This window comes from Myxocyprinus asiaticus, chromosome 43 (genome assembly GCF_019703515.2).
Source record: "Myxocyprinus asiaticus isolate MX2 ecotype Aquarium Trade chromosome 43, UBuf_Myxa_2, whole genome shotgun sequence".
NCBI lineage: Eukaryota > Metazoa > Chordata > Actinopteri > Cypriniformes > Catostomidae > Myxocyprinus > Myxocyprinus asiaticus.
The window spans coordinates 3,607,001-3,632,685 of NC_059386.1; the positions used below are offsets into that span (position 1 = coordinate 3,607,001).

Here is a 25,685-nt window from a genome sequence, read left to right on the forward strand (position 1 = left end):
TAGGAAAGAAAACAAAACAATATGTAACAATATAATACTTTATTAACATTTTCCAAACAAAAAATAGCACCAATTCGAGTAACATAAACTTTTCCCAAAGTCTAAGTGTGAGTTTGACTAGTTCCCACATAGGTTGCATTTTCATTGCAATGGGCATTAAATCTCTTAAGCTCACATTCTCTGCAACATTAATCTGCCAGTAGACTGTGGCTATCCACTTTGTTACAGCAATGAAGCTGTGTTCATGATTCCGCTTCCAGATAAAAACGTCTCATTCTGCGTTTAGTGATAGTTAAGACTTGACTTGCTTCTGTGGTAATTAAAATGCACCTTACAAGTCCCATCTGGGCTTGTTTTGTACATCATACAGCGCCAAGAGCTCCTTTCTCCCTCATTTTATCAACGAAAGGGAAGAGATTATTTTATTTACTGAGATAACAACCTCCGCGGCTCTATCATTGGAGAGTTTTACGACAGTACCGCCCATAGAATGTCAATGGGACCACCGCGTTATACTATTTTATGCTAAGCTTGTAGGCTCTACTTGGTAGAAAGGCTCTGGCGCTGTGCCTGTATGTGAAGTGTGTGTCAGTGTAATGACTCCAGGTGGACACATTACAAAGTTTCCACCCTTCACAAAAGTGTTTATGCCATATTAACCGTAAATGCGTTAATCGCGATTAAGAAAAATTAACACGTTAAACTTTTTTAATTAATCACATGCGTTAATGCATTCATTCTGACAGCTCTAGTTTTTAGATTTTATTTGCTTTGCTAATTTGGATGTGTTGTGCACTTCTTCGCACAACAAACAACCCCAACTGCCCAACTTGAATTGCCCCTTAACAACAGTGATTTATAACCTGTCAGCAACTGTGGCAATGGTTCAAACCAGTTTTGTATCTATCCGTTTATAAGCTTTTATTTCTCTGGATTCATTTAAATAATCCGGATCTCCTTAAATAAAGTGCTGTCAGCTGATGACAAAAATCAGTAGCCTCCATCTCGTGCATTCTCAACTCTAAAGTATGTGTATAACGCAGCAGTGGCTCCATTCGAGGGAAGGTTGAATAACACTTGTTTGGGTAAAAAAGTGTTTATAAAGAATCCAAAGATTGCACTGCTTATCTGGAATTCACAAGGGGCACATTTTTTAGATAAAAAAAAAAAAAAAAAAAACGGAATTCCAGATTAATCTGGTAATGGTAACCTATTGTTTGGTTTGAACTACTAACATGTTTGTCTGTGGATGTTATTAATTGATATATTTATGACTAGGGCTGGGTAATGCCTGCCACCTCACAGTATGATCCGTATTGTGATACACATCACTATTTGATACACTGCGATATAACACGATACATCACAATATCATGATTTGATTGGATTCCAATTCACAAGCTCTCAATTCCAATTCATTTAGGTATATTTCAGTTATAATGTCCATTTTGCTTACATATAGTATGAAAGAAATTCTCTTTCAGCTAGTGCTGTTATTAAATTATACAGGGGATCTTCTAACTTGGTAAATTATAGAAACATTTATTTAAAATATTTTATCATTATTTTTTCATAATTTTGGTCACATTTCAGCTTTTAAAAAAATACAGAGTTAATGTATTCCAACAAATAATATGATGTCTTGAAATTGCTAATATTATATTGCATATAAATATATTTTGGGATCTCTGTTGTTTACATGCCTAATTTGTACCATTTACACTGTTATGTTTATTTATCTCATGACGACCATATATCTTTGTTAAGCTATTCAAACGGGTTTGACAGATTCGTGCTGATGAGTGACTTTCAAGCGAGACTGGGATGTTTGATTGTGCATGTTTGCTTGACAGACTGTGCGTGTGCGCACATGTTTCTATGAAGGTGCTCGCAGACTAACTACCGCTCTCATGAAACATCAGCTATGCTCAGATATTTTTTGTTGTTTGTTTCATTTGTTATAAACCTTTTGGAGTTTATTTCCCTCTCTAAAGGTGCTGTGTTTCAGCAATACAAAGAGCTACCATAAATACTCTGGAAAATAGACACCTCACAATTCATGAACATTTGATAGGCTATTGATAAATATATATTTTTTTAAATTCATAACGCTGGGTGCAAAAGATAGCTCAAGGACTGAGTAGCGCTGCTCTGACACATGGATCGGCAACCTATGGCACACATGCCAGCACTGGTAAAATCAACCTTGCAAATACTTTATTTTATTAATCGTCAAAATACCAATACAGGAAAACTGGTTATAAACGCAGACACACACTAGTGATTTAGGTCACTTTGCTTGGGTCCATTTCATTTGACTACTTAAAAGGAGCTGTAGAAGTCAATCTGCTTTACACTTTAGAGGTTTTGTTGGAAAATAAGAGAGAGAGAGAGAGAGAAGTTCCCAGACAAAAGACAGCTTATTCATTTTGAAGAGGTTTCAGCAATGAATACTCTACTGGACAGCTGAACTGCTTCCTAATTAAACAGAGTTTGGAGCCACAATGACAACAAGGAATTAAGGGGCCGGCCAATTGTGGCTACTTCAAAAGAACTGCAACTTACTGCAATTTCAAGTTACTGAGATCTAAATCCACTTTGTGCTGTTTTCTGACTGGCCACGTAACTCAGAACAGCACACAAAGATGTCCCCACACTTGAGGCTTTGATGAAAGACACTGACATTAAAGGGGTTAGGACACGAGGAATAAAATGTTCCTTGATATTTTGACATGTAAAAGTTCATTGTACTATAAAAAAATACTGCACGTTTCAGAACTCAAAACGTCCTCCTCAATAAAAAAGAACATTTAATTAAACCAAGCTGCAAAAATGTCTCATTTGGATTTCCCTACTTTGTAACGTCACATATGAATACATCAGCACATGACTTTTACATCATCATCGCACCCTTGGCCTGCCCACTGGTGCTCAATCAGAAAGGTGAAGAGGAGAGAACAAGACAGATGGGACTAAGGCCCTGATATAAACTGGTAGCCAAAAGTTTGGAATAATGTACAGATTTTGCTCTTATAGAAAGAAATTGGTACTTTTATTCACCAACGTGGCATTCAACTGATCACAATATATAGTCAGCACATTAATAACGTGAAAAATTACTATTACAATTTGAAAAACATTTTCAGAACTTCAAAGAGTTCTCATCAAAAAATCCTCCACATGCAGCAATGACAGCTCTGCAGATCCTTGGCATTCTAGCTGTCAATTTGTCCAGACACTCAGGTGACATTTCACCCCACGCTTCCTGTAGCACTTGCCATAGATGTGATTGTCTTGCCTGGCACTTCTCACACACCTTACAGTCTAGCTGATCCCACAAAAGCTCAATGGGGTTAAGATCCATAACACTCTTTTCCAATTATCTGTTGTCCAATGTCTGTGTTTCTTTGCCCACTCTAACCTTTTCTTTTTTTTTCTGTTTCAAAAGTGGCTTTTTCTTTGCAATTCTTCCCATAAGGCCTGCACCTCTGAGTCTTCTCTTTACTGTTGTACATGAAACTGGTGTTGAGCGGGTAGAATTCAATGAAGCTGTCAGCTGAGGACATGTGAGGTGTCTATTTCTCAAACTAGAGGCTCTGATGTACTTATCCTCTTGTTTAGTTGTACAGCTGGCCTTCCACATCTCATTCTGTCCTTGTTAGAGCCAGATGTCCTTTGTCTTTGACGACTGTAGTGTACACCTTAGTGTGAAATCTTCAGTTTTTTGGCAATTTTAAGCATTGTATATCCTTCATTCCTCAAAACAATGATTGACTGACAAGTTTCTAGAGAAAGCGGTTTCTTTTTTGCCACTTTTGGCCGCCAGTGTACTGCCAGAGAAGATCTTCTGCATTCTTTGTTCAGGGGTAAAAAGAAGTTCTAAACAGCCGAGCAATGGTATACTGTTTGCGAACATTCAGACACCCGCCACACCATTGTGGGAGGTGTTTAGAAGAGCTTTTATATACGAAGACGCTACATGTAAAACCTAAACTAATGTGACATTAAAATGTGTTATCAATTACTTTATGCCTATTTGTAGGAGTAGAATTCACACTAGATCAGTAAAAGAAGCTGTTTTAACCACTCAATGCTGATTTTGAGTAATACGCAGTAAAATATATTTAATTTGTCTTGTTTACATTTTGAATTTATGACACGAATGCGCTAACACACTATACATGACCATATTATGCGCCAGTTAGACTCTGTTATTGGAATTTACGATGACACTGATACTACTGCAAAGATGGGTGTATAAAAGAGTAATAATGGGCAAAATACAGACATAATGATAAGAGGCATATCTTACTTTGGGCAGATGTGTAAATGGGTTTCACTGCAGATGGCACATGAATGAATGGGCACAGAGTATTTGAGTAGATCTGATTCCTTTTGTAGACTAATTTAAAATAAATAAATAAATAAATAAAATTGCATGACATGGTCTTGCACGCCGATGTGTTCACGTTGAATACTGATTGAAAAACAAAGTAGTAGTGGAGCTTCAGGCCACACTTACCGATGATGTGAACCAAATGGCAGCAAGAAGGTGTTTATCAGTCGGTTAGAAGTTTTCCAAAAAGTTCACCCAGGTGAGCTGTTCCGAACCACCAAAACGAACGCAATAAAACAACAACTTATTTTTGGCCAGATTTTATTCTAAATGACGATAACACCCATTCATTATCCGATTTCATATGAAGTATATCTGGGCCTTAATATTCCTGCACACCAAAGGGGACTTACACAGGACACCTTCTTGTGCCCATCTGGACTTTTTTTGAAAATGTTTCTACATAAGCATGCAGTAGTCTAACTGCTTTGAACATTACCATGCATCTCATGCCGCTTTTTAAAAGTCACAGTGTCAAGTTATAAGGTTTAATTTTAAGAAGTTATTAGTTATAATTGTATTAATTATATATTTAAATAACTTCCGCAGCTTGTGATGGCATATAAACTATCAAATCATGTTGGATGCTAAAATATGTTCTTAAAACTTGATGCATAAACACGAGTCACATTATTTTCTCTGTTTGTCAAAAATAAAATTGACGAGGAGGGCGTGGCCGGTCCATGAGGATGCACGCCCGGCACGAGTTGCCTAATCAGCGGGAGAGAGATAAAGGAGGGGCCGGGGATGCCAGAGGGAGAGAGAGTGGCCGCTGTGTATGTGCGTGTCTGTGTGTTTTATGTTATGTTTAAATTCCTTTAAGTCATCAAAGTTTACATTGACTGCTCAGCCGGTTCCCGCCTCCTCCTTTCCCATCCTTGAACCATGTTTCATTGGTGCCGAAACCCAATAATCCGCCAGGAGATAGAGGTGTCACTGCCATCCCCCAGGGGGCGGTGGAGCCGTTGCTGTCCGCCAGGGGAAGGAGGACCCCCTGCCATCTGCCGGGAGGTGGAGGAGCCACTGCCGGCCGCCAGGAGGCGGAGCAGCCTGCCGCCGTCTGCCAGGTGGGCGGCATGCCCACGGGTGCCGATTAAGAGTGTTTTCTTTTCTCTCTCTCTGTCTCTCCTGCTCGCTCTTCCTCTCTCCCCTCTCCCTCCCCTCGTCCCTCTCAGATTCTTAGAAGGCGGGGAGGACCATCGGGTGGCGGAACGGCTGGAAGGGCAGCGTAAGCCAGTCCAGATGGTGCTCCGGCCTGAATCGGGCGGTGGAGGAGTGTAACAAGGAGGACGACGTGGCCAGGCCGTGAGGATACACGCCCGGTGCCGAGTTGCCTAATCAGTGGGAGAGAGATAAAGGAGGGGCCTCCTTTCCCATCCTTGAACCGTGTTACAAAAATATTATTTAGAAATGTGTGAAATGACTACTGAATTGTAACTTTTGACGGATGCATCAAAAGCAGGCTGTGATATCATCAAAATGCTTATTTAAAAAAGGTGTTTATTACTTACAGCACCTTTAAGGCTATTCAATTACTCACTCAAGGTTATTAAAGATGCACTATATTTATTTGTGGGCAGTTTATGTAGTAATATAGTTAGCTCTCAAGTCAGTAGCAACTCGGGCTGGTTCTGAGAGAGGTTCACAGTTCTACTAACTGCCCAATCACAGCACAGGCTCTGACACAAGAAACAGCATAATTTCAGTTGAAGAGGGGACTCAGTCTTACCTCTGGAGCCATAAAGGCGATGGTCCCTAAGAGCTGACCCTGGAACTCTCCAGCACCTGTGCCCTTAGAGGCCAATCGCGCCGCTGCCCCAAAATCAGCAATCCGCAGCCTCTGGCCTGTGCTGTCAATTAGTAGATTGGCACCTACACAGGTCAAAATGAGAAGGCAGACATTCTTAATTTCTGTTCCAAAACCTATTTTGCTGCCACACTGTCAACCACAAAAGCTTGAGGATGTCTATATTGGAAGTGTGGAAGAGAACCTTATAAAATGACATGCAGCTATCAAGGATCAATGAGCTGCAAGCTCAAGGCTAGACTTAATCAACAGTCAATAGAGCACAACGGTCTCACAGCAGTTGTAGCGCATGCGCCTACCGCCTGTGTACATGCCCACAGTCAATTGAAGTATACTTTTAAAAGGCTAGCATTCAACTGTACGCAGACGCCAAGCGTTCGCATCAAAAACAAAGTATACTTTGGACTTAACTGAAGCATAACCTCATAAGTGACTGATCTGAAATTATCTTCACTGGCAACAAGGCATGTTGCCAAGCTAATGACTTGATACAGGTACTTTAAACATAAGAGACAAATAGTCTTTAAACACATTTTTTTTTTTTAAATCATACTGTAAGTAAAGTACTGTTTGTAAATCAAAGTACATTAAAAAATCAACATTTCTCTCGACTTGTCCACCCATCATGGATGCTAACCCATGGTTTAACCCCAAATCAATAAAAAAAATAAAATTATATTTTGCAAAACGAAAATAAAGCCTTTAGGACCATTAAGAAAAAAAAGAAGAAGTTTCTTTCAATTATGGAGTACAATAGGTTAATTTCTTGACAGGTTTCATGAGAATTACCCATGTATCCAATAATGCGTTAGAATATGGCCAAAATAAGTCATCTTAAAAGGCAGTATAATGTTGCCGTCTACCTTCTAGAACAGCCTTTGTGCCAGGAGCGCCTATGATGCCTTAAAATTCTGCCTAGTTAGGTAGCTTACTATGTTTAGGAACAGAGCTTAAAACACACACAAAAAGGAAAATGAACAACGTCCTGGCTTCCCCCACCTATGAGAGCACCAAGAAAAGTACACTTAGATGAAAATGGAAACCATTCCTCCCAGTACAAAACAATAGCTGTGTTTCCTGTAGGTTTGGGTTTGACTGTAGCTCACCTTTGATGTCCCGGTGGATGATCTGGTTCTCGTGGAGGTAGGCGACAGCTCGTAGAAGCTGCTCAGTGTAGTTAATGACCACACCCTCTTTGAAGGCACCATACTTATTTAAAAGATGAGATACAGAACCACCTGAAGACAAAGAAAGAAGAGTGCAAGTTAGATCAGTTTTTCCGCAGTTCCTAATAAAGTTACTGACTAAAATGGCGATTAAGTTAGTTTTAATCTAGAAACTCCTGTATTTATTTTCCTTACCACTGAATCACATCCACAGAGGCAGAATGTGTTGAATTACAGTAACAGAGGCAGAAATACGGTCAACGAAGATAAGAAGCATTTGCCTATTATTATTATTATTATTATTATTATTATTAATTAAAAACATGAACTGTATCAACAAACAAATTACCTTATATGTTTTGGACTTTCCAACCATACATATGATATGAGAGACAGAGGATGGTTTAGGTGAGTGTGTTTGATTACTGCCTCAGCTCACATGGCGGAATTGCTGCATGCTCATTATACAACGTGATAAAAATGTAGCGCTTTGTGATGCTATGATGCATTGGCTACATGTTGGAAAAAGTACCTTGTAACTGGAAAAGCTACACTTTTGTGAAAAGAGCTCTAAACATAGTCACACTACTCTAAAATTAGTTAATAGTTAAGTTACTAGTGTCACTTTTTAGTAACTATCATTACTTTTAGTTAGTTTGTCCCCAACACTACCGTGGGCTATCAGTAAGCAGGACTGCTTTACATTATTTACATGTGAGAACTAGGGATGCACTGATATGAAAATGTTTGACCTATTCCAATTTTAACAAAGAATATAGGTCGATACCGATATTTTGCCACTTACCTTATTTTGTCATCATGTCACTGTTTTACTTAGGAATAATGCTTTAAAAATGTACAAAGGAGTACAAAAGCTTTTTTACTGTTCAAACAATAAATAATTTCTATTGAACATGAATTGTTGAACTGTTGAACACATGACAGGCCAAAATTTTAAAGAGAGCCACAACGAAAGGTACATCAAAGATAAAAAAGATAATTAAATCTGATAACATGATGAAATAAATATAAAAAGTTTTAGCAAAAGCAACAAAACCCTTTTAAATTTTTTATTATAGGGGTATAATGGATAATGCCTTCAAGACCGCTAGAGGGTGCCACTTGCTCACACAGCACTAACTGAAACACCGACTGAAGCACTGAATGCAGACTATATTTTAAAACGCAGCCTTTTAAGGTTTGGTAATCGCTCAAGGGTATATTGCAGCATGCAGCATTAATGGATACCATAACGATGACTCATAACTCTTTACTTTCAAGCAAAAATAGCTTTATAGTGATATATACAGTTACCATGATAAAAAATTACTTGAACAGAAGTCATACCGCCCTACAAAACAGTATAACATACCTGCCATCCACTCGACAAAAAGGTTGTAGTTGTTCTTCTCACAGGTTGCTCCAAGCATCCGGATGATGTTTGGGTGATTGAGGAGGCCCATCATTCGAATCTCCTCTCGCAGCGCCACCACCACCTCTTCCTGCTCTGAGGAGGTGTTCCTCACATATGTCACCTATAGGTAAAAACCACCTATAATTATGTCTGCAAAAAATATGTTCTGCATTACCTGTCAAATCCAGAACATAGTCAAAGCAAAAACTAAGGCAATGCAAAATAATGGCTTCTGAAGCTGTAAAATCAGCAATTTTAACTGCACAACATGCTCAGTTCCTTGGACACATTCAAGCAAAAATTAATGTGCTATGTTGTGAATATACAGTGCTGTGAAAATGTATTTGCCTCCTTCCTGATTTCTTCTATTGTTGTGTATTTTTCATACAAAATTGTTTTAGATCTTCAAATGAGATATCGCATGAAACAAAGGCAACTTGAGTAAACAGAAAATACAGTTTTTAAATATATATACACTGGCAGCCAAAAGTTTGGAATTATGTACAGATTTTGTTCTTATGGAAAGAAATTGGTACTTTTATTCACCAAAGTGGCATTCAGCTGATCACAATGTATAGTCAGGACATTAATAATGTGAAAAATTACTATTACAATTTGGAAAAAAAAAAAAAAAAAAAAATCAGAACTTCTTAAACTACTTCAAAGAGTTCTCATCAAAAAATCCTCCATATGGAGCAATGACAGCTCTGCAGATCCTTGGCATTCTAGCTGTCAGTTTGTCCAGATACTCAGGTGACATTTCACCCACACTTCCTGTAGCACTTGCCATAGATGTGGCTGTCTTGTCGGGCACTTCTCATGTACCTTACAGTCTAGCGTCTTTTGCCTGTGCTGTGATTCCCACAGTCTTTTAGCACTCTTTTCTTTTTCTTTTTTTACACTCTTTTCCAATTATCTGTTGTCCAATGTCTGTGTTTCTTTGCCCACTCTAACCTTTTCTTTTTGTATTTCTGTTTCAAAAGTGGCTTTTTCTTTACAATTCTTCCCACAAGGCCTGCACCCCTGAGTCTTCTATTTACTGTTGTACATGAAACTGGTGTTGAGCGGGTAGAATTCAATGAAGCTGTCAGCTGAGGACATGTGAGGTGTCTATTTCTCAAACTAAAGACTCTGATGTACTTATCCTCTTGTTTAGTTGTACATCTGTCCTTCCACATCTCATTCTGTCCTTGTCAGAGCCAGTTGTCCTTTGTCTTTGAAGACTGTAGTGTACACTTTTGTATGAAATCTTCAGTTTTTTGGCAATTTTAAGCATTGTATAGCCTTTATTCCTCAAAACAATGATTGACTGACGAGTTTCTAGAGAAAGCTGTTACTTTTTTGCCATCTTTGACCTAATATTGACCTTAAGACATGCCAGTCTATTGCATACTGTGGCAACTCAAAAACAAACACAAAAGACAAATATTTAAGCTCCATTTAACGAACCAAATAGCTTTCAACTGTGTTTGATATAATGGCAAGTGATTTTCTAGTACAAAATTAGCAATTTAGCATGATTACTCAAGGATAAGGTGTTGGAGTGATGGCTGCTGCAAATGGGGTCTGTCTAGATTTGATAAAAAATTACTTTTTTCAAATAGTGATGGTGCTGTTTTTTACATCAGTAATATCCTGACTATACTTTGTGATCAGCTGAATGCCACTTTGGTGAATTAAAGTACCAGAAACTAAATCTATACATTATTCCAAACTTTTGGCTGCTGGTGTATATTTTTTAGTGAAGCAAAAAAAGTTATCCAACACCTATATCACTCATGTGAAAAACTAACTGCCCTCTTAAACTTAATAGCTGGTTGTGCCACCTTTAGCAGCAACAACTGCAACCAAACACTTCCAATAACTAGAGATTAGTCTTTCACAACATTGTGGTGGAATTTTGAACTGCTTTAGTTCAGCCACACTGGAGGGTTTGAGCATAAATTGCCCCTTTAAGGTCCTGCCACAGCACCTCAATCAGGTTCAAGTCAGAACTTTGACTAGGCCACTCAAAAACTATAATTTTGCTTCTTTTGAGCCATTCAGAGGTGGACTTACTTCTATGCTTTGGATCATTGTCTTGCTGCATAATCCAGTTGTGCTTGAGCTTCAACTCACGGACTGATGACTGGACACTCCCCTTTAGGATTATTTGGTAGAGAGCAGAATTCATGTTTCCCTCAATTATTGCAAATCGCCCTGGCCCTGAAGCAGCAAAGCAGCCCCACACCATCAAACTACCACCACCATGCTTGATCGTAGGTATGATGTTCTTTTTGTGGAATTCTGCGTTTGATTATGCCAGACGTAACGGGACCCCTGTCTTCCAAACAGTTCCACTTTCGACTCATCAGTTCACAGAAAGTTCTCCCAAAAGGTTAGAGGATGTTTTGGCAAAATTCAGACGAGCCTTATTGTTATTCTGAGTTAGCAGTGGTTTTCTCCTCACCACCCTTCCATGGATGGCATTTTTGGCCAGTGTCTTTCTGATAGTAGAGTCATGAACAGTGACCTTTATTGATGCAAGAGAGGCCTGCAGATCCTTGGATGTTGTCCTTGGCTTTTTGTGACTTCCTGGATGAGTCGTCGCTGTGCTCTTGGAGGAATTTTGGAAGGTCGGCCACTTCTGGGAAGGTTCACTACTGTGCCAAGTTTTCTTCATTTGGAGATAATGGCTCTCAATGTGGTTCTTTGGAGTCCCAGAGCCTTTGAAATAGCTTTGTAACCCTTCCCAGACTGATGTATTTCAATCACCTTTTTCCTCATCATTTCTGGAATTTCTTTCGACCTTGGCATAATGTGCTACAGGGTGAGACATTTTAGCCAACTTCATGTGGCTGATAAAAGTTCAATTTAGGTGTTGATCTGATTGAACAGGGCTGGCAGTAATCAGGCCTGGGTGTGTCTATTCCAGCCGAACCTCATTATGAATGCTGTTTCATAGATTTGTGGATTTAGTAACTAAGGGGGCAAATACTTTTTCACACAGGCCCAGATGGTATTGGATAACTTTTTTGCTTCAATAATAACATTATCATTTAAAAACTGTATTTTGCGTTTACTCAGATAGCCTTTGTTTTATGTTAGCTTTTGTATGAGTTTTTGAATCAATTTAGTATGAGATATACACAAAAACAGAAGAAATCAAATACTTTTTCACAGCACTGTATTTATAAAGATATTGTCACAATATACATTACTCACAATAGAAATTTTTATTCAAATGTTTTTTTTAGCACAAATTTTATGTGCCATGGTCTTGATCTGACTATCCAAACATATGTTGATATATGTTATACAAACAGAAATGCAAAGAGAACTTTCACTCATCCATGATAAAAGCCTCACAAAGTGTTCAGATGGTGTGTCACAGATGTTTTCACCTGTTTGACAGCCATTAGCGTGCCGGTGCCCACATCTTGAGCCTGGTAACATGAGGAGAAGGCACCCAGGCCGATCTGTTGACCCTTGAGCCAGTCCATGCCCTCTCTGTATGGCTGCTTTGCTTTGGTATGACCAGGCAGAGTCTCTGTTGTCTGGCCATGAAAAGCAAAATAGAGAGAAAAAATAAATAAAAAAATAAATAAATGAAAATGAAGCCAAACATTTTTATTTTAAAATCATCATTTGCACCTAGTGGTCATATATGTCTAGATGATAACCCTCTTCCTGCAAATAGTCTTGTGGCATTTACATATCACACTCATATGCTGGGTTTCTTTCACTAACCGTGCGCACACACATATTCTTGTGCAAAACCTGTGTGCAAACATTTTCATGCAGAAATGATTCTTCAATAAGTTCAAATTATGCTAAATGAAGGAACCAAAATCACACACACACAAATCACAGACTCCAGGATGGCTATACAGGAGAAGTTGTGCAGATAGCCCTTATAAGGAGATGGTTTGGGCATGTTTTATGCATAATTATTTTGAGCAGGCGCTCCCTCATACAGAATAATTAGGATTCATCAACATTAAAATGAGGCTAAGAAAATAACTTCTGTTTCTTCTATAAAATCAATCACATACTGCTTCTTCACGCAACCTTTTCGCCACCTGCCAAGCACTTCTGCTGGAAAAACAAGACAAATTTTGGAAGAGTTGGGAATAAACTATCCTTTGAAGAAATAAACTTCAATATATCTTATTGAATAAGATACTATACTATAAAAGAAAACAAAACCTGCTATGAAGTTTGGAGTCCCTAACACTAAAACTCTTTCTAATCCTAACCCTCCCTCTAATCCTACCCCTATCCGTAACACTAATTTTGCAGCTGAACTTTCACAGAACAAGGCTTACAATCTAGACATCAACACTGTTGTGGAAATTGTCTTTCTAGACAGGATCCACCCTCATTTTTAAACGCATTTGCACTGTTTGAGCAAAGCTGACTAGAATATTAGTTTACAGAAGGGAAAACTTTGCACTTACATCCACCTGAATAATGATCACGTCCTCTCCTTTCTCCACCTGTAACTGTGGGATGATGGGCAGGGCATCTTGTGACTCTGACATGGCCATGACCACCGCAAGGGCCTCTTCCTCCTCGGCTTCCATCTTCTCCTTGCACTTCTGGTTCTGGGTCACATCCTCACTGTACGTGTCATCATTTGTATTTGCCTGCTCCGGTGACAGCACTGCCACTTCGGACTGGAAGGTGACAGTGGTGTCCACCGCAGGTGTGGAGGTTTCTAACAGGTCCTCCATGCTAGAGTTGAGCTCGGCCGAAGCCTCGAGATCACAGAACTTCTCCTCCACTGGAGTGAAGACTGTGTCCTCGCTGGGGGTAAACGTACATCCTCCTCTGCAAGCCACATTGTCTCCAGACCTGACCTCCTGAAGGTCCAGTTTCATGTTGCTCTTTGTCCCTGGGCTTAAAGCTTTAGCTCCATTAGATGAGGCAGCAGGAGAAGGTCGCGTAGGTCTGGGCCAATGGATATGACTCGAGGGCAGAAGCAGAGCTCGAGTAAACACAGAGGAGCTTGGCAGCTTCTCTGGGTCCTTACTGCTACAAATCCCTCCGCTAACTCCCTTCTGCAACGACAACTTGCGCTGGGTTCCCGGTGAAGACTGGGCCAGTTTGCTGGGCATGAAACTATGTGGCAGGGCTTTGGGGTTGTCTGGAGGGAAGGCTGAGGCATTGGCCAACGAGGTAAGGGTCGGGGGATGACTGGATGAGGGCGAGTTCAAACATTGACTCGTAGGTCTGTTTCGGGCTTGAATGGGGGGCTTTGGAAATTCAGCAGGGCTTGTGACAACGTTTGAGAGTCTCTCTGTTATATCATCTACAGTATTGGAACTAACTTGACCTGGACGAGCCACCTTGGCAGTGGGCTGCTGTAGGCCATGGGTGGGGGAGTTTCTTTCAGTGGTGCAGGGGGAGTTATTTGGGGCTGAGGGTTCTTGGAAGGCATCTGAGTGCGAGCTGTGCTCAGTCTGGAGGTCTTCTAGGCCCATACGGATGGCTTCCAGGATGTCCATCTCCTCAGCAATGGCGAGGAGACGGCGGCGCATGCGGGCATAGTGAGTGGAGCTGGTGACATTGAGCATGTCCAGTAGCTTAACAAAGACATGAGGCACACGAGCCACCATACGAGCAGCGCTCAGGAAGACACGACGAGAAAGCTTACCCACCATCGTGTGAGAGTTATCGATGGACTGCAGTGCAAAACTTAAAAGAGGCAACAGCTTCTGGTACCTGAAATGTTAAATAAATGGATTAAATCTCTAGAACAATACTCCTAGAATTTCAACAGTACATCAGAAAAGTAAAACTGCAACATTTCTTATTCACAACCATTATGACTAGATTTAGGACCGAAACATACCCTACGCTAGCACGTGAGCGCAGACTCTTCTAGTTACACAAGCTCGAAACATGTCAGGCTGCAATTCATAATGCTGTATTCGGTGTACAGTGAGACAGTTTTGTTCGCATATGCGTTAAAGTATTAATATATGTAACGACAAATTTTAACGACAAATAACAGTTGCCGTTGACACATTGTCAAGGTCTCACACTGATCACATAGCCACGTCCGAGAATCGCACATCAGTTTGCACGCAAAACAGCTAAAGCTCAGAAACTGATGCAATCACTAAAAACACATCTTGTTGCTCAATTTTCAGAGGATTATCTTAAACAGTGGTGCTTTTGACTCCGAAATACTGGATTCAGCATGTTTCTGAGATTGAGGGAAACAGTATAGTGGGATGCATTCCTCTAACTACAGATTGGTGTTCGATGGATATGGGTTTATCAGTGGTCTATTCTTAAAATTTTACAATCAAAATATATAGTTATTTTTATTACTTAGAAAAAATAAAAGGAAATGCATATTTTGTGGTAGTAGAAATTACAAGGGTGTTGCAGCACCATGATTGATCTTGGGATGAATATTTATAGTAATAAAAACATATCAAATCGTTAAAAATATGAACTAAAATAAAAATAAAAAGCCATTTCAACCACATTCTTTTGTGTGCTAATACATTTTAACTTGTGCCAATTAATTTTTCTGTTTTCTAGAACTGGCGCCAACACCTCAAAAAGCATACAGCCCTGCTCCAACTAGGGTTTGAACAGTACATCAGAAGTCTCAAACGGCAACATCTTATTCACAACAATTATGTTGAGAATTAGGCCAGAAACAACCCCTAACCCTTACCCTAAATGTGTTCAGAAATGTGTTAGACCACAATTAATTGTGCAATGCATGTAATACACTGTATTCTCAGTACTGCGGCTGCCACAAGGGCTGCAATAGTGGGCATTAGCCTAAACGTTTCTTCTAAGGCCAGTTTTCTCTTTCAGGACGACTACTGTCATGATGGAGCAACATTCTGAAGAGAATCTTGCTAAGCAAGCTAATTAGGAGCTTTTTAAATCATCATGCTGAATGGTTCTTGTTTCCGAACACTGCTGTTCTGTACCGATACGGGTTCGCTGGCACAATTACGGTTTCTTTTTCCAATGTGGTGCTGCGAAATCAGGATTAGAATGGACTGACACTCACCATGTTCAGGACAGTTTGGTCAGATGGTTGAAAAATGCTTAGTGTTAACATATTTATAGCTAGCTAATAAATAATAACATATTTAGATGTTTATTCTGGCACAGATATCTGAAGGTAACTCGCACCCTTGAGTACTGAGGTTTATTACCACCAGAGCAATGCAAGAGCTGACGTCAAGTATGTTCAGCGTATGTTCAATATGGTCAGCGTGCTTGCAATGTGTTGGCCAACCATTCGCTTCTTCATAAGCATGTATGTTTCTGGCCTCAAAAGATTCAACTTTTTAAATCCTGCTGTTTTATAAAGTAGGAACAGAATGTCAGTAATATTAGGATGAATTTCTGTACCTCTCCACAATGTTTTGGGCCTGGCTGCATTCTCCAGCTGACACTATATGAGGGTAGAATTCAGCAGGAAATTCCAGTAAGAGTCTGTCGATCAGACACAGTCGACCCAGCAGCGCCTGCCAGTTATTAGCCTCCGTTTTAGAGCCCAAAATACAGTTCAGCACATAATCAACTCCACCAATACCAAGAGAGCCTAAGAGAAACACATTTAGATGCTTTTCAATAGAATGATAACTTTATAGAAAGAAAATAAGAGCATGGATGGCCCCCCTTAAAAGAAGAGTTCACCCAAAAATAAAACTAAGATGTTTTGCAGAATGTTCACGCTGCTTTTCTCTATACTATGAAACTATATTGTGACTAGAGGCTTTCAAAGCAAAAAAAACAAAAAAAAAAAAACAAGCACCATAAAAGTAGTCTATAAGATGTTGAAATCCTAGGCTTAAGTCCTCTGAAGCCAGCTTTGTATGAGGGACAGACTCAATTTAAGTCATCATTCACAGAAAATCGAGCTTTAAAAACAGACTGTTTGTAGTAATTTCTGATTTTATTAGTCATTTAAGTGTAGGAGATCCCCACCGCTTGTCTCTGGAATCTTATTGCATTGCGTCTGGTTAGTACACAGTGTTAATAACTTTATCTACACACTGTGTAAGATTTCATTTATAGGCTGCATCATAATAATTGTACTAATGACAGCAGTGTACAGTAGACTTTGTTTTGCCATTTAGCTAATCACTTGTACTGATCTCACAAAGGAAAATTAAAGTGAACATATCTGCAGCAATATTTCTATGGATTTCACTACTGCTTTAGGGTCGGTTTGGCATGGATACGTGTTCCGTTGCAGCCTAAGTGGATGGTGATGAGATTTGTACCTGCTTTGAGGATTTCTCTCCCCACAGTGAGTTCACCCATCTGACCCTTACACAGCTCCAGCAGAGTGGATACAGACAGCTGACTGGTTCGACTATGAGCAAAAAACAAAAAATAAGTACACATGGTAAACCCTTCCCAAAAAGAGAATTTAAAGTCAACATGAAACAAGCATTTCTCATTGTACTTCTGTATTGCAATATACACTCGCTGAGCACTTTATTAGAAACACTATAGTCCTAATAAAGTGTCAGATGTGGTCTTCTGCTGTTGAAGCCCATCTGTCTCAAGGTTCAACGTGTTGTGCATTCTGAGATGCTATTCTGCTCACTACAGTTGTACAGAGTGGTTATATCTGAGTTACCGTAGCCTTTGTCAGCTCAAACCAATCTGTCCATTCTCCGTTGACCTCTTTCATCAATAAGGTGTTTCAGTCCCAATTCTGTAGGTTGATGTGAACATTAACTGAAGCTCCTGACCCATATCTGTATGATTTAATGCATTGCACTTCTGCCACATGATTGGCTGATTAGATAACCACATGAATAAGGTGACCAGGTGTTCCTAATAAAGTGCTCAGTGAGTGTATATGTAATATAGATGTAGTGTACACGCGCTGCTTATTCTTTTTAAGGGCATTAAACATTTTTAATTAATCTCAAGTTAATATGTAGAGCTAACTGTACACTTCACATTAAATATAGCACTAATAATAATAATTATCATCAATATTATATTTTAAACAGTGGGTTGGGTATCACAGACTCTTTAACAAGTGGACCAAAAGAGATCTGAGCCCACTTTCAAGGCCAGCTGTGAGCACAAACAGAACTGGGTCCTTTTTCACCTGGTTCCATTTCTTTGGTCCACTTAAAGGGGTCTGTTTGTTTTTTTTTGTTTTTTTTTTTAATATGACTTAAATTCCATAGAATGAAAACACCCTTATTCATCTGTGATTGTTACAGTGCCTGACCACTAGGTGGTGGTAGATTGTTAACTGCAGGCCAGGCCTGTGGAAGAGGGTTGCACCTGTTAGCGTCTGCACACTTGACCAGTATGGTCTCCACCACGGGCCGCAGCAGCTGCTGTAATCGACTGCGCTCTGAGAGAGAGTGACAAGGGGTGTACACCAGCATCGCTCGCAGGGTTTTCTGAAATACAGCACAAACATAAGACTCACAAACAAAACAATGCTGACATTCAGAATTGTGGCTTGTGTTTAGAGAGGTTTGCAGTGAAATAAAATGAGGCAGAATTTAATGATTCTGATTTCCATCTCGACTCACTTCTAATGGTTTGATTGAAAATTTAGTCACTTTGAACAATATAGAATAGAAAAGCCACTGGTCTTCAGTGAAGACAAAACACTTTTCACCTTGCATGTTATTGTGTGTGTATGGGAGAAAGAGTTCACTCTGACCACGACTCCCAGTGTGACTGATAGCACACACAACCATCCTGAATGAACACTACACACACACACACACAAATATACACACTTTACCACCAACAGTCAAAACACTGTAAACCTAGCTCAAATAATTCTCCTCAGGATGCAAAAATGACTCCCAGTCAGTTATAAATAATGAAACATTATGGGATATGAACTCTGGCACATTTAGTCCGTGATAATCAGAATTCATATTAGCCAAACGGCTGCAAAACACACTTCACTACACTACACTGCAGTAATATTTTTAGTCTCCAGCAACTGCTCTTTCTTGGTCTGTGAATGAAGAATACTGCAAAATTCAACTGTGTTGGAAAACCCCAAAAAGACAAAACGCTTGTTGTTTTCAAAAAGGCATCTCACAGGAGCTCATGGCCCGAGGCAAGGACAACATCCCAGAAGTCCATGCTGCAAGAGCTATTGTTTTTGAAAAGGAGGAGAAAGAGAGAAAGAAAAAAAAGCTTCAGTCAGCAGATCCCTGCTGCTTCCAGACTTCCTGCTTTGAAGTGAACTTTATAACTAGCCAGCATGGTTTGTTGTCCTTTTGAACTTTGGCAAGGCTCAGATAACCTCAGATGGAAATAAAAACTAGAAGCTGACACTGTATTCATTGTATACTTAGATCTGGCCGAAAATCACCAACAAGGGTCCAAAATAAGGTTTCTGGCACACATGGTAAATGAATTGAAAATTTAACAGCCATAATGATGTCTTACTGGTCATGGCACTGTATTTTGCATAATTTTTATTTAAAGTTTTGGGCTTCTTTCCATTTTTATTGACAGAACAGTAGTCATGTTTCCATCCCATGCGCTCAAGAAAACAAAATAATCACTTCCCAGGAAATTGGCACAAAATGGAAGCTGAAGCCACTGTGGCTCTTTTGTTTAATGTAAAAAAACTACTTGGGCTTTAGAGCACATGGACAAAACACTCTGATGAACTTCATGTTGGTAGGCAAACTGGGCTTCTGTTCCACCATTTCAGAATTGAGATGTTATGCGATGATATTGATTATATTCTCTGAGTGAATTATGTATTACGCTTGGCTTGAGGCAAAGTCACATGACTTTTTTAATGCACATCTAGTATATTCCTATATAATTTCCGTAGGAATATATTGGGTAAATGTATTTCTATCGTAGTTTATGTGCATGTCTTCTTATCAAATATAAATGTATCCACCTCAAACGAGCGTCTAATTTGTTTATGCTCATTTGAGTTTTTTATTTTTTTTATGCGATATTCCAAAATTTTATTTAAAAAAGTGGATGGAAATCCTGCTAATAAAAAAGTGAGGGGATACTTTTGGAATAAAATAGGATCGAAAAATTTGAATTCTCCAAGTATTAATCCCACCTGGAATGCCCACACACAAGCTCCACCATGCAATGTGTCAAGGGACATTCACAGCCTGCCAGGCTATTTTTCATATATATTTGCCCTTATGACATTGGAATTTTATTACGTTTGTGCAGGTTGTGTCATTCGCAGCATCATATACACACTTTAAGGCATAAACTATTTATTAACTGCAATACATCAAGAAGCAGCAAAAGACTCAAGAACTTGAACCTCAGCTGATTAAATCAGGAGTTTCCAAACTGGTGTCTGGGAACCCCTGCAAAGGGGGTGCTAGTTTTGAATTCGACATTGTTTTATTCTGCTTGCAAAAGACTGGTTGGAAATCATTGATCACAATTATCACAAATAAAAAAAGCACTATACAAAAGAATTAGAATTGGGAGGTCACGTGACGCCATGCGAGAAGCAGACGTGTGAGCGGCTAGCTCTGTGCACTTTGATGGTTTTTTGATTATTTTCATGTTATAATCCGGTGAGATTCGATACACCCAGTTACATATTTGCTCTTTGAGGTAACCATGGCAAGGAAGTCAAAATCCTCAGACTCTGGAGACATTAAAAGACACTTACGTGCTCAAGCTGAAACCTCTGGTGGCCCTGCGAGCCGGGGACTCGATTTGGATGGCACATCGGGAGAAGAAATCCAGCGTCAACTGTCCAACATCTCGGTGATGCTGACGAAGGTTGTTGCTGACTTGGAGGATCTCACTGTAATACGTCGATTGATTACGGTTATGGAAACAAAATTATCTGAGTTGGTTACAAGAGTGACCGATGTTGAGAAACGAATCGATTATCTGGAGTCATCGGAAAGGGAATTATCCGCTAATCCGCCCGTGTCCAAAACAGACTTGGAATGCATTTTGGAAAAACTGGAAGATCTCGAATATCGGAATCGAAGGAACAATATACAAATTGTTGGAATTCCTGAGCATGAAGAAGGCAGAGATATGATGAAATTCCTTGACGAGCTTTCTGCTCACAGATCTGCTGAGGGAGACAGGCCCCGATCAATTCTGGCCAAATTTCTGAGATCATCCGATAAAGATCTTGTGTTAAGCGAGGCGAGGAGCAAAGGAAAGATTTCTTGGAAGAATCACAATATTTTCTTGTTCCCGGAAGTCAACAAGAGAGAAACGTGAACTCTTACATCAACAGAAGATCACTTTTGCACTGATGTTTCTGGCCAAACTGAGAATAGACACCAAGGATGGCAGCAAAGTATTTTATGCCCCAAAAAGGCACTGGCCTTCGTACAAACTATGGGTGAGTAAACCATTGGGCGTTCCTTATGTGAGTGGACTGACTCACTGTTCAGTGTCTCGACTGTCTAAGGAAGCTGGGCGCCATTTTTTGTTTCTTTCTGCATTGGCTCCGCCTAGCGGCTGGAGTATGTTTTGCATTGATGGAATATCACTTTTACACTGAAGTTCCCGGCCAGATTGAAAATGGACTATATGGATGGCCGCAAAATATCTACATGCTCACATAAAGGACGTCTTTAATAAAGTTGATGGACTGAGTAAGTCATGGTGTGTATTTTTTTTATGCGGCCTCCGAGTGAATTTGACTCTTGATCATCCGAGGAACCGGGATGCCTGTTTTGTTTCTTTATGTGCTGGCTCCGCCTAGTGGCTGGAGCTTGTTTTGTTGAATAATACTGCTTCGGGTCAGCTGTGGATGATTCTGATTGTTCTTTGTGCTTATACCTCCTGTTGGTTGGAGTTTGTTATGTGGAGTATTTTTAAGGGACATTAGAATGATTACGTCATCTGTCGCACTCATAACAGCCAGCTCACTGAACACTTGTCTGTCCGAGGAAACTGAACGGCTTTATATCAGCTGGAGTTTGTTTTGTAGAGGAACACACCTTCAAGACAGTTCTGTGAATGAATCTACATGCTCTTTGTGTTTATTCTGCCTGTTGGCTGGGGTCTGTTTTACAAAGTATTTTCTGTTATGTATTTTTGCCTCACAAAATTTGTGCAGTTGTGCAGACATGAGCAATCCGTGGCAAAGTTGTCACGGGGGCTCTCGTAGGCGTACATGTACCTTTTGAGTTTAGAGAGATGGACGTCGGTTGGCGATGTAGTGCGCGGGGTTATTGCGCATGTTTTTCTTTTTTCTATTTGTTTTGTTCGGGGGGAAGTTCGGGATTTGATTGTTGCATTAATGGGGAATGTGGTCTGTATAATATTGCGTTTGACACACAATTTATTTTTTTTAATTATATCAATATGTCAAATGTCAGGAGTGACACTGCCATTTCAGGAGTGGTGTTCAGAGGTGGCCAGAGTGGCAGCTCTTGAGGAGGGGATATCCAGAAGACTGGGGAGTCTGGACCTGTTTGGAGAGAAATGGGGCAAATATCTGTCTTTTTTGGAGGGCTCTCGGGAAGGGACAGTGGAGAGAGGTGCAGGGGATGTGTGTGATTAGTTTATTATTTATTTTATTTTTATTTATTTATATATTTTTGTTTGTTGTGTGTCTATAATTATGTGACCACCGGGGTGTTGTTGGGGGTCGGATGGGGGATTGTTTTGGATAGTTAGTGTTAAGTATTGATTCTGTATATATATATATATATATATATATATGTTTTGCTGTTCCTTTCTAATAGATGAATCAATAAAAATGTTAAAATCGCAAAGAATTAGAATTGGACTGAAATGTTTTTCTTCTGTTAATGGTAAAAAAAACATGCTGTCAACCTAATACAAAGTAAATAGAAAAGCCAATTAGTTAATTTTGCAAACAACACTTGTCTTTATAATATATGTACTAATTGTACGCAGTATAATGGGTCTTTACACATGAAAATACTGTATATAGCTGTCTTTAATATTTTAGGAATATTTATTTAGGATATAAAATAATTCCACCTTTTATTTATTATTTAAACTTTTAAAGCTAAATGAAAGAGCAAAGGGCACTGAGCCATTATTCTACCTGAATAAAGTGAGCTATACTCTGGCTTCAGTGTAACCTGTTCTGATGATAAAGTCTATCAGGAGTGTAAAGTGCTGCGCTGTTGCAATATTGTGCAACCTCCTGCTGCTGCGCTGAAAAATCTCTGCTCCATATGATCGTGACAGGAGCAGTTACATGCTGTGTACACATGTGACTGAAGTGTGCACATGATAACAGCAGCGGTCAGGCATGTGAGACAGCAGTTAAGGGAGTTCACAAGCACATCACCATTATGTGATCACAATGCTTGAAAACAAATAATAATTAACATGAGCACATAACGACTTAATTTTGGAATTATAAAGTGCTTAAGTAACCTAAACAAAATACATGCATGCAAATTAAATTGTAGTGCTCAAAACTTTTATAAAAACAGAACCATTAACCATTACAATATTGGGGTTGGAAATTGCAAACCAGTTCTTTTTTAAAGAATGTTTTAAATGTTTTCACAAATACTGAAACCGAAACTGAAAAACGAACTACTTTCTCTTTAGGATTAAAAATAATGTGTGATATTATTTTTAATGATGTACATATCTGTTAACATCAAAAAATGTGATAAGGTTTCATGCCCCTTAAGTGAAATCAGAACCACTAAATTCCTTATGATTCCCATCCATAGACATTACTGATGTGCCTTTAGCTACTGTTGTACCCCAATCCTGAGTCTCCAGATGCAGTAGCAGTGGTAAGTGTGCTGTTAACACAGGGGTGTAGAGTCTCACCAGTGCGGCGACATAGACTTTGTAGACAGGGTCTGCACAGACCATGGACAAGACGCTACAGCAGGACTCCACCACTACGTCTCCCGACACCTCCACTGCGACTGTACCCAGTCCTGCCCCTGCACCCGCTCCGGCCAAAGAGTGCTCGCCGTTGGCCAGCAGGAGAGCACCGCTCACGTCATGTGACAGCCGCCGAAGAGCCATTTCCCTGATGTTCCAGTTACGGGAAAAGAGACAGCCCACCAGCTCTAAACCAAACACCTGAGGGAACAACATATGAAATGTGAAGAAAGAGTAAGCTTGTCAACTCAAGCAATGATTGAATAAATGATACTCATATAGCTTTGATTTTATTTCATTATATTTGGACCAATAAAGAAAGTTTGGTCAGTCCTTATAGCTGATGATCGGTGTTAATGCTGTTTAAGAAAAAAATTATAATAATAGCTCATACTGAGTGAAATTCATTTTTTTGGAATCTCACAAAAACATCTGTTTATTATTATTATTATTATTATGCATTAAGAAAATTAAGCTTTTCTTGGCATTAAAATTTTTTGCATTGTGAAATGTCCATGATAATTAAGCACATCTTCCCCTAGCAACCCTCAGGAGTCTATTGTAATACAACAACAATAACAATAACAATAATAATAATAATAATAATAATAATTCATTTAAATGGTAAAGTACATTCGCAAGTATACATCATGGTAGTATTTTGTGTACTAAATTTAATTTATGCTGATTTAAATTAAAAAAGTGTGTCCGGACAGGATGATTATATTTTTATTTTGCATAACAATAATTAGAAAATTAATTTGGGGGATAATGTGCTTAATTGTCATAAATAAGTAAATCACAATGCAAACAGTTTTAATGGTATTAAAAACTTGCTTTATTTTCTTTATGCAAAATATAACATTTTTGATTTGTGATGAAATATGACTTGGATACTTCTTCATAAGATTCACCTGTTAAGAATTTTTGTGATGTGGCAAAAATAAAAAAAATAAATGTCTGATAATATCTGCTTCCATTGTTAGCCTAATCAGACCTATACTGATTATATAATATGTAGCATTGTCATATTTTTTCTTAGTTAACCGCAGATTTTGAAAATGCTTAAATTTCAACGTATACTACTTTTCCTTTCAAAATGCATTTATTTCCTTCTTAGGAAAAGAAACAAAACAATATGTAACAATGTTATTATAATGTTGTTAAATTAATATTTAAAAAATAAAGACTTCTATAGTATTAAGATAGAAATGCACTAAAATATCACCAATTAAAGTAACATTAAATGTTTCCCTAAGTCTAAGTGGGAGTTTGACTTATAGAAAGAACTAGTGTCTCTCCATAGATTGAGTATTCATACAAATAGGCATTAAATCTCTTAAAACTCTCATCCTACACAATATTAATCAGCCGGCAGATTGTGGCTATCCACTTTGCTATAGCAATCGTGATTCATCACATTCATAAGTTGTGCCAGGGCATCAACACTATCGTATGCAGATGTCTTGTTCTGCTTTTAGAGCTGACACTGCTCATATAATGATACTTCATCCGAACTGGCGTTTTGGTGATAGTTAAAACTTGGTGTGCTTCTGTGGAAATTAAATTTCCCCCATGGAAGCTGCAAATTACTTGATTTCGGTCACAAGTTCCATCTGTTTTTTTTAATTATTTATTTATTTTTTATCACTGATACGGAATCACTGATACAGAATCACTGAGAGCTTGTTTGTTGTGTGCGCGTCAGTGTAATAATCCCTAGACACATCTCAAAGTTTCTGCCCTATTCCAACCTGTGTTTAGAACTCACACGGAGCTGATTAAAATGTCAGAATCTAATGTCAAATTGGTAAATGAGTTAATCATGTTAAAGAAAAATACAATATTATTAATGGTTCACTCAGTAACTTTTGTGTTTGTGTCATCTTGGACCTCCAGTGACTCCTAGCCACTTTTGAAACAGAAAACCAAAAAGAAAAGCTTAGAGTGGGCAAAGAAACAGACACTGGACAACATAATTGGAAAAGACTGTTATGGATCTTAACCCCATTGAGCTTTTGTGGGATCAGCTAGACTGTAAGGTGTGTAAGAAGTGTCCGATAAGACGGCCACAAATCTTTT

General features: G+C 39.0%; 1 protein-coding gene across 3 annotated transcripts in view; it reads right to left on the reverse strand.

The window, feature by feature from the left end:
* The window catches only part of LOC127433272 (mitogen-activated protein kinase kinase kinase 1-like), a 142,863-nt gene that overhangs the window by 12,289 nt on the left and 104,889 nt on the right, over positions 1-25,685 (reverse strand). For 2 of the 3 annotated variants that reach the window (XM_051684999.1, XM_051685003.1), the window contains 9 exons: positions 23,544-23,804; positions 18,060-18,181; positions 17,033-17,124; positions 16,155-16,347; positions 13,223-14,489; positions 12,167-12,319; positions 8,742-8,904; positions 7,310-7,441; positions 6,126-6,268 (listed from right to left, as the gene is read on the reverse strand). In XM_051684999.1, coding sequence (XP_051540959.1) covers positions 6,126-6,268; positions 7,310-7,441; positions 8,742-8,904; positions 12,167-12,319; positions 13,223-14,489; positions 16,155-16,347; positions 17,033-17,124; positions 18,060-18,181; positions 23,544-23,804 — 2,526 coding nt within the window. Of the gene's footprint in view, positions 1-5,369; positions 5,775-6,125; positions 6,269-7,309; positions 7,442-8,741; positions 8,905-12,166; positions 12,320-13,222; positions 14,490-16,154; positions 16,348-17,032; positions 17,125-18,059; positions 18,182-23,543; positions 23,805-25,685 lie in introns of those variants that run through there. The other variant, XM_051685000.1, reaches the window with a different exon arrangement.